The sequence below is a fragment of the Terrapene carolina genome, unplaced genomic scaffold, assembly GCF_002925995.2.
Source record: "Terrapene carolina triunguis isolate 2854851 unplaced genomic scaffold, T_m_triunguis-2.0 Scaffold714, whole genome shotgun sequence".
NCBI lineage: Eukaryota > Metazoa > Chordata > Testudines > Emydidae > Terrapene > Terrapene triunguis.
In genome coordinates, this window is record NW_020665065.1 from 12,321,566 (window position 1) to 12,332,802 (window position 11,237).

Here is an 11,237-nt window from a genome sequence, read left to right on the forward strand (position 1 = left end):
GGTATGTAATGCCCACATCTACCCCTGTGCACAGTCATGCATGCAAGACCCTGTATTGCCTGCCCTGACAGTCACTCACCCCGAACCCTCCCGGGTCTGTGTGCACTATCTGATCTCGCTCCTTCTCCTCCTGTGACTGGGACAGGCTGGATCCACATCGCCCCAGGAGTTGCCAGACCGAGCCCCACCCAGAGGAGTGAGCACTGTGGAAAGCACTCATTGGCACGTGGGACAGAGGGAGCTGACCATGCCTGGCTTGTGAAAACTTAACACTCATCCTGAAAGTAAGCTAGGTTTGTAGTCTTCTCCCCCCCCTCCCCGGAGGGGCAGAGTCGCTGGTTCATGAAAGGGCAGAAGGGATGGAGGGTGAGGTGCTCCTATGGCACTTCGCTATGGGTGTCTCTATATGAGCTCTTGATGTAGTGGGCTACAGGCTTCCTCACAGTGTTAATACTTCCCTCAAGGGTCCCTCTGAAGGGCTTAGACTCTTTCATGTTGCAACGCAGTTGGATGTAGGGGCACTAGGGTGGGCTGTTAAAGTAACTTTTCTGAGATGTTTATTTAGTAGCACTTTTAGGAATCTTGGGGTGATACCTTTTGTCCTTCATTTCTGTCCATTCCCTGTGAAGCACCTGGCATTGGCTGCTGTTGGAAGACAGGTTACTGGGCTAGATGGACCATTGATCTGACCCAGTATGGCCGTTCTTATGATGGAATGCAGTAATGATTGTTCTGGTGCTATAGGGAGCTTCACCAATGCACTGTAATTGCTTTCTGAGACTGAAGTTGTGTTTTTGCAGCTGGTGTCTGTATGCTTGAGTCTGTGCTCCAAAGGCAGCATGGGTAGTAGAGTGACTTGGAGCCTGTGGCAGGGAGCCAAGAACTATGTTCTATTTTTGGCTCTGGGAAAGAGTCCCATCATCTCTTTGCCTCAGTTTCCTCATCAGTACAATGGGGATACAACACTTCTTCAACATCCCTATGAAATATTTTCCAACCTTTGGAAGTACTCTAAAAAGTAAAATGCTATAAATTTCAAGAAACACAAAGTGGGTGATGTAATATCTTTTAGTGGACCAACTTCTGTTGGTGAAAGAGACAAGCTTTCAAGCTTGCACAGAGTTTTTCTCTTTCACTAACAGAAGTTGGTCTACTAAAAGATATTACCTCACCCACCGTCTCTCTCTAATATCCCGGGAACAACACTGCTACAACAACACTGCAAACATAAATGGGAAGTAAAATTTTTATACTCCCAATGCTTTTTTCTGAACTTTATCTATATTAGAAGGAAGTAGAGATTAGAAAAAGGGAAGGAAGGATGACCAGTGGCTAGGTTATTAGCATGGTAAGTGGCAGACCTAGATTCAATTCCTTGCTCTGGAGTAGACGGCTGTAGCTGATTGTTCCATAATGTATTCCGTGAGTTTCTCAGTGATCGTAGATTGGTGGCTTAAATACCCGTGAAACAAAAATTGCAATCAAATTTAGATTTTAAAATCTAAATTGTCCATATGAGAAATCTGGGTGGCAATAACCAGCATGATTCATATTGATCTTCTACTCCAACACTTATATTTGTGAAATATATAGATTCTTTGTAACAGAGTGTTCTTTAAAATGTGTTAGCTATTTTTTTTAGCTGTTTGGGCAATAGACACATTAAAAAAACTTTAGTTGGGCAGGAATTAGTGTTTAAGGAATTGTATCTTATTAGATGTTTTTTCCCCACAGCGCAATGTCCCTGTTGTTCACTCGCTCCAAGTCCATAGTTGCTGTAAAGAAGGATAAAAGACACATGGCCGAGGTAAATGCTTCTCCACTCAAACATTTTGTCACTGCAAAGAAGAAAATCAATGGCATCTTTGAACAGTTGGCTGCATATATCCAGGAGAGTTCCACATTCCTGGAAGGTAAGCTGTATCCCTGAGTAGCCCGCCATCATGTGTACAGTAGTGCGTTGTTTATTTCGATACGTCACACAAAAAACGCTAGATTAAATGCAATCACTAGATCTGTATACGTATAAAAGAGACAAAATTGCATCAAATTTGGATAAAGGTACAGGCTTCTGAATGTTCAAGTTGATCTCAGATTATAGTTATCATTGAACTGATATTTAAAAAAAAAAAATTAAGGAAATTAGTCTTGTACTAGGCTGCATTGTTTTTTTCTGTTTTTAATCCTTTGATTCTTACAGCCCTGACATCTCATTGCTGGCAACATGTGAATGTCACCTGTGCCAACTTCTGGCATTAACAGATTAAGAAATGCACAGCAGTGTATTTAAGGATCTTTGGAGTGTGAAATGTCAGCTGTGTGCTGTTCAAGGCACTCTTTTACATGACAACCCTTAGAGTTAAGAGAGGGGGCACTGTTCAACAGCCAGTGAAACAGGCTTCAGGGCATTGGCAAGGTGTACTTGTTTGTGTGGCCCTCAAACAAGCAGGGTCTGACTGCCATGCAAATAAATATATAACTACACTCCAGAGACTTAGATTAGATTCATTCAGATTTATTTTGCTGTAGGTAAATTACTTCTGAAATTCAGGGGGACAATTTATTTGCGTTTTAGAAACACACAGGAATGTGGAACTTGATCCTGTCACCACAGAAGAGCAGGTATTGGAGGTCAAAGGATATCTGTCAAAAGTCAGTGGCATTAGTGAGGTGCTGGCACGGCGACACATGAAAGTGGCTTTTTTTGGCAGGTGAGTTGGATAATTGTTGCTTGGACTCTTCTCAGTGAAGCAACTGGGATCTTTAGGATTATGGCCAGTTAAAAGTATTTATAGGAACACAAACTGTCCAGACTCTGAAATGTAAAAGTCTGATCATCATTGGTATTCTCTCACTTTCATTTAGAATCTCTCACTCCGTTTAGAAGTGGGTTCTAGCCCATGAAAGCTTATGCCCAAATAAATCCTTTAGGACTGATTCACCAGCAAGTTGCATATGGCAGCTAATGCACTACGGTCATGTTTACGCTGAGGAGCTGCTTCTGGCGCAGTTCTGACAGTGTGAAGAGGTGTGATCTCCGATCAACATATCTGAGCCGGCAGAAACCCCAAGAATACACTCAGACATACCAGCAAAACTGCACCATTAGTGGTATGGCTTGTTTTGCCCAGGGGAGATAGAATAATCTATACTGAACAAAACATCCACATTAGGAGTGCTTTCCTGGTGTAGTATTTCAGTATTCCTATACCAATAGAATGCTTCTAATATATGACCTAACGCTTTCTGGAGCTGGTTGGGACATGAGATTTGAGTGGCTATAATATGCAAAGAGCACAGCTGTGTCTTGGGAGCCCCAGTGAACCATTCTGCATTTAACCCCAGGACAAGCAATGGAAAAAGCACAGTGATAAATGCCATGCTGTGGGATAAAGTCCTTCCCTCAGGGATTGGACACACCACTAATTGTTTCCTGCGTGTGGAGGGGACGGATGGTCACGATGCCTTCCTACTTACTGAAGGCTCAGAGGAGAAGAGGAGTGTCAAGGTAAGATACTAATTAGTATATGGTGATGGACTTTGTCCTAATCTAAGAGATTTCAGAAAGGAATTTTCTCTTGCTAAGGGTAATCTCAGTAATGTGTGTGAGGAATCCTGCCCTGGAGTAGTTCCTAATAGATGGAGACCTTTCTCAGCAGGGACACATGTGCAGGTTTATGGGGAAGCCCCTTTTTCAGTAAAGGGAGAAAATGACTCTCATTTGGGTCTTGACTTATTCTTGCCTGTGAATATTTCAGGGCGGGGAGATAATTATTCTAGCAGTTATCAGACATTAATAACATACTCCTGTCGATCTTTTCTCGCTCCCTCCCTTCCCTTTGACAGACAGTCAACCAACTGGCTCATGCTCTCCATCAAAATGAATTTCTGAATGCTGGCAGCCTGGTCAGTGTGATGTGGCCCAATTCCAAATGTCCTCTCTTAAAGGATGATCTGGTGCTTATGGACAGGTGAGAGACTTCACTCTTCCCATGCAGAGACTCTGCCATGAAGTGACCTGGAAGCAGAGTTGAGAAATGCAGATGGAGTGCCACTTAATAATTCCTTTCATTTCCTGAACTAAATAGTCCCAGAATACAATGTAGCCCAAGTATGGACATTAGCTGTGCTCAGCAGCTACACCTTTTGAATGCCTCTTTTGTAAGAAAATGTAATGTGCTTCTTTCTTCTTCTTCTTTGGAGAATGTCTGTCTAATTGTATTTTTGAAGTTTCACAGCTCTTGTGACATCTGTTTTTCTGTTATCTGTAGCCCTGGCATTGATGTTACCACAGAGCTGGACAGCTGGATTGACAAGTTTTGTCTGGATGCTGATGTATTTGTGTTGGTGGCAAACTCTGAGTCCACACTGATGCAAACGGTAACTCGAATTCCACTTGTAAATGCTTGTTGGTTTGGGGTAAATGCTTTGTCATATTGCATATTGATATGTGATTTCTTTGTTTAGGAGAAGCAGTTCTTCCACAAAGTGAACGAGCGTCTCTCTCGCCCCAACATTTTTATCCTGAATAACCGCTGGGATGCATCAGCTTCAGAACCTGAATACATGGAAGAGGTTTGTGCCATATTTAAATTGGTGTTCACTCAAACTGGGATCCGTTCTATGAGCTGAGGAGTGACTAATGGTAATAGAGGATGATTCTCTTACAGTTTGGACTTTGTTTACCATAATGAGGAGTCATCTGGCAGAGAGTATGGTCTAATGGTTAGAGCAAGGATCTGGAATGCAGGACTTCTGAGTTCCTGTTGTCACTGACATTTTTGGGGACCTGTGACAGATCACTGAATGTCTTCATGCCTCAGTTTATGTATTTGTAAAATGGTTGGAGTATTCAACTATCCCACAGGGGTTTCGTGAGGCTTAATGGATGAAAAGTGCTTTGAGACCCACAAAGGAGCTAGAAGAGCAAAATATTTTTATTGTAGACTTGTATTGCTACATAGGGCCTGCAGGGGGCATCTGGTTGCCTGGTCCCGTTGAATGCAATGGCATGGACTATCAAGCAGACTTTAAAACAGTGTGTGGGGGGGTGTTATCCTTCAGGTCCGTCGACAGCACATGGAGCGCTGCACCAGTTTTCTAGTGGATGAACTGGGTGTGGTGGATCGAGCGCAGGCTGGGGACCGCATCTTCTTTGTGTCAGCGAAGGAAGTGCTAAATGCCAGGATCCAGAAAGCTCAAGGGATGCCGGAAGGAGGTAGGCAAGCTACCAGCTCTGTCTTTCATTTCATTTGTGCGGGAAGGTAGAGATCGTCTTATCCCAAATAATGAATTGGTGATTTTAGCTAAAAAGTGGGGGAGGGAAGAGAAGCCAAAATTAAACAAGAAGGTATCTGGCAGGTCAGTAGAACCAGCCCCAGAGATGTTTCTGCCTTTCCTACTGGTGCTTCAAATTCTCTGTTCACTTTCTGTAAACTTGCCCTGGTGACCTTGTGTCCTCCTAGGTGGAGCATTGGCAGAAGGATTTCAAGTAAGAATGTTTGAGTTTCAAAACTTCGAGAGACGATTTGAGGTAAGCACCATCATTCGGCCCAAGCTACTGTTTAAGTCACAGTCCTTTGGGGGGGGTGGGGGTGGAGAATGGAGCCTGTAACTTTGGGCTGACGCTGTGTCTTGACAGTAAATGATGCAGGAGAGAGGTCTATGTTAATGCCTCTGGTCGCTGCTGATTTTCTGATGGCTGCCTCTGTGTGCACAGGAGTGTATCTCACAGTCTGCAGTGAAAACAAAGTTTGAGCAGCACACAGTGAGAGCCAAGCAGATTGCTGAAGATGTTCGCCTTATCATGGACTCTCTGCATATTGCTGCCCAGGAGCAGAGGTGAGTAGCTGCAGAGACTCAGTGCACACAAGACTGAAGCTTGCACTGAATATTTCTGGGAGGGAGTCTGGGAAACATGAGTATCAGGCCTTTGCTTTTAAAATCACAATATAGCATACAACATTTCTGGGGACAGGAGGACACATACCATTACTCCTGCATCTAATGTATAATTATGGAGAAACCTATCTCTCCTGTATGTTACTTGTGTGTAACATGTCTTAGATATTGTTACTGCCTGTCCCTGGGAAAGAGAATCTCTGCTTCTCCTCCTCCTCTCCCCCTCCCCCAATGTCTTACCTCTGGGATTCCATTTAGCTTGCAGATCAGAGATGTGCAGATGCTTCTTTCTGATAGGCACCTTTTTTTCTCAGGGTTTACTGCCTGGAGATGCGAGAGGAACGACAGGAGCGCTTGGGTTTTATTGACAAACAGCTGGAGCTGCTCACTCAAGACTACAAGATGAAAATAAAACAGATCACAGAAGAGGTAGAAAGACAGGTAAGGAACAGGTGCTTTGTTGGCCTAGAGGCCAATCAGAGGGATGAAAGGAAAGGTGTGAAGGGTTGATTGGAAGATGTGAGGCGGATTAGGAGCTGAGAAAACACAACATTCAGTGAATAAGCACTGAAGTCACAGGGGTTCTGCTAAAACATACATGGTGGAGACTTATTGCTGTAGGGGTAACCGGTTTATCTGTGTGTTGCTGCTTATTAGCAAATCAATTTTTTGAACAGCTTTTTTCAGCTGTCCTGGGAATAGTCTTGAGTTTTCTCTGCTAGTATTCCAGATAACCCTGTACATACAGTATATGGTTGCACTTTCAGGTGTCAAATGCAATGGCTGAAGAGATTAGGCGGCTCTCAGTGTTGGTAGATGACTACCAGATGGATTTCCACCCATCTCCAGTTGTCCTCAAAGTTTACAAGAATGTGAGTAACGACACTGACTTTTAACATGTTGGACCAACCACCTCAACAATTTTGTTTCTTGCTCTGATGACTCAGAAATTGCCACCAGCTGTTCAAAATACCTAACTTTCAAGTGCACAGGGGGTAGGCACAGTTTTTTGTAGTGTAGAAATTGTTAGTTCATATTTGTCTCTTGTGCTTTGAGGGTTTCATTACATCCCAGAAAAGGAACTGGGGCTTTCCAGACTAACTAGTAGTAATAGACTGGTATAAAAGTATATAGTATTTAATTGCAGGGCATGACAGTAAGGCACTAGTTACCTTAGTATCTTGTTTCACTTTGTATGGTGTAGATGAAATGTAAGCAGCATTTTCACCAAAGCAGAGGGCATATGGTCAGTTCTATTCTTCCTTGTCCCCTCACTTCCATCTTGCAATACTGGACTACTATTAACAGATGGCGGGATTGGGGACAGACAGAACTTATGCTTCATATTTTGAAGAATTGCCTGTCTTGGGAGATTCCAGCACCTGCAGTTAATGAGCAGTCTAGATAAGAATGCATCTTGTGTCTGGATTTGCTTCAATGTCAGCCTCTGTTTTCTGTCTGTTTCAGGAACTACATCGTCACATTGAGGAGGGTTTGGGCCGTAACATGTCAGATCGATGCTCTAATGCCATCACTGCTTCACTGCAAACCATGCAACAAGAAATGATAGGTCAGTACAGCATGTAAAGAACGAGCCCTTACTACAGACAAATGACAATAAGTCTAGCATGGCAATTGTGTCCATGCAGGTTTAGATGGGCTGTGAGGGCTGATGAACTGGTTGCAATTTCTCAATTAATAGTGCCTTGTTTAGTGAGACTGTAGTTCAGAGCGTCTGCATGGTCCCTCTTAAATACCTGTTTTCAGGGGTTTTCCGTGTCATGAAACTCATTCTAGATTGAAACTTCACACCCACCTCCTCTGCTTGGGAGCAGTTTGTTCTATACAATTTCAAAAACAATAGAACTTTTGATGAGGCTTATGCAGCAAAAATGCAGTGGTACTAACTAAAAGGCTTGCAGATCTTGCTGTGACAAGAGGCTCTGGAAAAGACCTCATTGCCGGAATAGGAATCTTCTCCATGTTACCGCAAAAAGGTTTGATATTGTGATGTGCACAATTTACAATACTTTCAGTTAGTCCCACTGCAGGGGCTTTTTGCCGGTTGCTCTAGCAAAGCTCCCGCCCACAGCTGGTAGGAATCATACTTTTCTTGAAGCAGTTTCAAAATTATTTTATGAAACATAGTTTATGGTTTAGTGTGGTCAAGACAAACAAAGTGGTCATTTGTTCTAAATGAAACCAAATGGTGGAGATTTGATGCATTTGCCTCTTTTAATGTCGGAGCATGTGCTAATTTCTATAATTGATGGAAGGGGTAAACAATACCTCTGGCAACTTCTGTATAACAGAGATTCTCAGAATACAGATCATAGACTTCAGTGGTCCACAGATTAGAGGGAACTATCTGTGGGCCACCTGAATGGCGCTCACAGACCACTGGTGGTCCACGGACCACTGTTTGAGAACCTCTGTTCTAGGTAACTGTGGGGAAGTGATAGGGGAAAGAGGAGAGAAGCAGCAAGGGAAGGTTCCACAGAAGGATCTCTCACAAAGTGGTCTATAAAATGGAAAATTGGAGAATGACTGCTCGGGGGAACCTTAGTGCCATATTTGGCCATAATAAATTTCAGATCCTACCAGTTGTTCTGGGTCAGGTTTTGGTGGGGTTTTTTGTTTGTTTGTTTGTTTTTAAATTATTATTATTATTATTATTATTATTTATTATTTTGAAACACCAATTAACTGATAAACAAGGTGAGCACAGAACTGAGAGCCTGTTTGATTCCAGTCAAGCCCATTCGTACTTCTCAATTATGCTGACATTTTTCCTATCCTCTCCCATTTTTCATCTGCAGATGGTTTAAAGCCCCTTCTCCCAGTCTCTCTACGGGGTCAGATAGACATGCTGATCCCCCGGCAGTGCTTCACACTCAGCTATGACCTGAACTGTGACAAGCTTTGTGCCGACTTCCAGGAGGACGTTGAATTCCATTTTTCTCTTGGGTGGACAATGCTTGTGAATAGGTTTTTGGGACCAAAGAACAGTCGCCGGGCCTTGATGGGCTATAATGATCAGGTATGACGTCTCATTAAATGTTCAGTGGGTCAGTAGTAGATACTGGGTTTCACTGAAGACTTCAGTGGCTGTCAAAGCTCTGAAAGAAACAGCTGTGGCTTGCATTCTCCCTTTTATCTGCGGCTTTTTTTCTTTTTCCCTTCTAATTAGATTCAACGTCCTTTACCTTTAACCCCAGCGAATCCCAGTCTGCCTCCCCTACCCCAGGGTTCTATGACCCAGGAAGAGCTCATGGTGTCTATGGTGACTGGATTGGCATCACTGACTTCCAGAACTTCCATGGGGATCCTCGTGATTGGTGGAGTGGTGGGTTGAAAAATCTCTGTACAGACAATTGTTTCTCAGAGCTAGTTGTGCTGTTTGATTTGGAAAGTTATTTAGACTGCAGGCTTCAGTCAGTAACTGATGTGATATTCGTCCATCATGGAGCCTAGAGCAAAGTGTTGTATCCAAAGGAACATCAAAAGGGAGAGATCCACTGAACTATTGCACTTGAAGTTTGGGGGTGGATTCGGGGCTGTTAAGATAAAATAACACTTTCAAAGCACATTACAAACATTAACTACTACTCTTCTGAGCCTGGGTGGTAAGTAAGTATTATTCCCATTTCAATGACGGGGAAGCTAAGACAGAGGTGAAGACTGAAACTTTCACAATCAGTCTCTGGTTTTGTGTACTTTCACTTTTGGGATTCCCAACTTCAGACATTTGGGGCTGTTTTCCCCCCCCCCCCAGAGGTGCTGAGTTCCCGCAGCTCCCATTGATTTGGAGTTGTGGGTGCTTAGCTCCTTCGAAAATAAGCTCTACATGCCTCAAGCTGGGCATCCAAAATTAGAAGTCGAGAAACTGGGCTGAAGTTGCACAGCAAATCCTTTCTAGAGCAGGAGCTAGAGTCCAAGGCCCTAGTCCATATAGCACACTGTCGAGGTATGGAAGATCTCTTTAAGAAGGCTCTTGCTTAATTGCCTACACTTCAGAGACAGGGATACCGTGAAGAGGAAAGGGATCCCTTACACTTATGGACCTTTTTCAAGTGTTTTCTGTTCCATTGTAAGAAGTTAGCATCCTTCTTGGCTGATGACTTATGCCAACTTTCTACTGTGCTTATTGCAGGTCTGGAAGGCTGTGGGCTGGAGACTGATTGCTCTCTCTTTTGGCCTTTACGGACTCCTTTATGTATACGAGCGCCTCACTTGGACTATGAGAGCGAAGGAGAGAGCCTTCAAACGCCAGTTTGTGGAGTATGCGAGTGAGAAACTGCAGCTCATTGTCAGCTACACAGGCTCCAACTGCAGCCACCAAGTCCAACAGTGAGTTGCCTCAATTCAACTAATCTCTTTTAAATAACACCATTTTCAAGGTACTCTACATTAAGCCACGTAAGGCCAGCTGTCACCCTGGCTACCACATGACTGGTCTGTTGTACGTAGTCTGTACTCCAGGTCTAAAAATGTACAGTGATGGATGAGCATGCATTGAAACTTTATCACATGTATTTCTAAAGCACCTGTCCTCATAGTAACCTGGTGCTTTTAAACATGAGCACTAACTCTTCAGGAGTATCAAATTCTGAAGTTCCTATGCCACTGTCCAGAACTTGCAGTAAATTCCCTGTTGCCCACTGACGGTGAAATGTTCTGAAGCTGGAATGGGAAGAGAGAGTGTCAAGCTATGCTTTCTGGAGGTAGTATAATCAAATCATTGCACAGTGTAAATACCTTTTGAGTTTGATCTCTTCTCTCTTCCCTCCTCTCTCTATTTTTTTAGGGAGCTTGCTGGGACATTTGCTCACTTGTGTCAGCAGGTGGATGTCACACGGGAGAATCTTGAGCAGGAAATTGCTGTCATGAATAAAAAAATTGAAATCTTGGACTCGTTGCAGAGCAAAGCAAAACTGCTCAGGTGAGATCTTTGCTTCCTGACAGCAAATTCATGGAGAACTGTCTGTATACTGTGCCATCTTTAGTGGAGTCACAATTACATGTAATGTAGAGATTTCCCCGGACTGTTCAGGTCAGAATGTGCCTTACTCCTGCTTGGAAGTGAAGTAAACATGGTCATTGATCTCTGTATCTTCCAAGTAGCCAATGAGTGTTCCTAAGGGATCAGATCTTACATTGCTTCTGTAAATAGATCTGTTGTATGTCCTTTCATATAGATGGCATTTCCTTCATTCAGCCTGGATGAATGAAGGAAATGCCATCTATATGAAAGGACATACATATAGATGGCATTTCCAGGATGTTCCTGGAGCTTTGGTAGCAGTTGGGTTGTTACCTTCAGCCCCTTCCTTCTG

General features: G+C 43.3%; 1 protein-coding gene across 2 annotated transcripts in view; it reads left to right on the forward strand.

Moving 5' to 3' along the window:
• Positions 1-11,237, forward strand: part of MFN2 (mitofusin 2) — a 15,250-nt gene that overhangs the window by 364 nt on the left and 3,649 nt on the right. The window contains exons 2-18 of one of the 2 annotated variants that reach the window (XM_024210583.2): positions 146-284; positions 1,735-1,913; positions 2,576-2,711; positions 3,346-3,508; positions 3,847-3,971; positions 4,272-4,380; positions 4,468-4,575; positions 5,065-5,218; positions 5,466-5,533; positions 5,720-5,841; positions 6,216-6,342; positions 6,669-6,773; positions 7,369-7,471; positions 8,721-8,941; positions 9,092-9,247; positions 10,055-10,251; positions 10,709-10,843. In XM_024210583.2, coding sequence (XP_024066351.1) covers positions 1,739-1,913; positions 2,576-2,711; positions 3,346-3,508; positions 3,847-3,971; positions 4,272-4,380; positions 4,468-4,575; positions 5,065-5,218; positions 5,466-5,533; positions 5,720-5,841; positions 6,216-6,342; positions 6,669-6,773; positions 7,369-7,471; positions 8,721-8,941; positions 9,092-9,247; positions 10,055-10,251; positions 10,709-10,843 — 2,204 coding nt within the window. In that variant the 5' untranslated portion in view covers positions 146-284; positions 1,735-1,738. The remainder of the gene's footprint in view (positions 1-145; positions 285-1,734; positions 1,914-2,575; positions 2,712-3,345; positions 3,509-3,846; positions 3,972-4,271; positions 4,381-4,467; positions 4,576-5,064; positions 5,219-5,465; positions 5,534-5,719; positions 5,842-6,215; positions 6,343-6,668; positions 6,774-7,368; positions 7,472-8,720; positions 8,942-9,091; positions 9,248-10,054; positions 10,252-10,708; positions 10,844-11,237) is intronic. The other variant, XM_024210584.2, reaches the window with a different exon arrangement.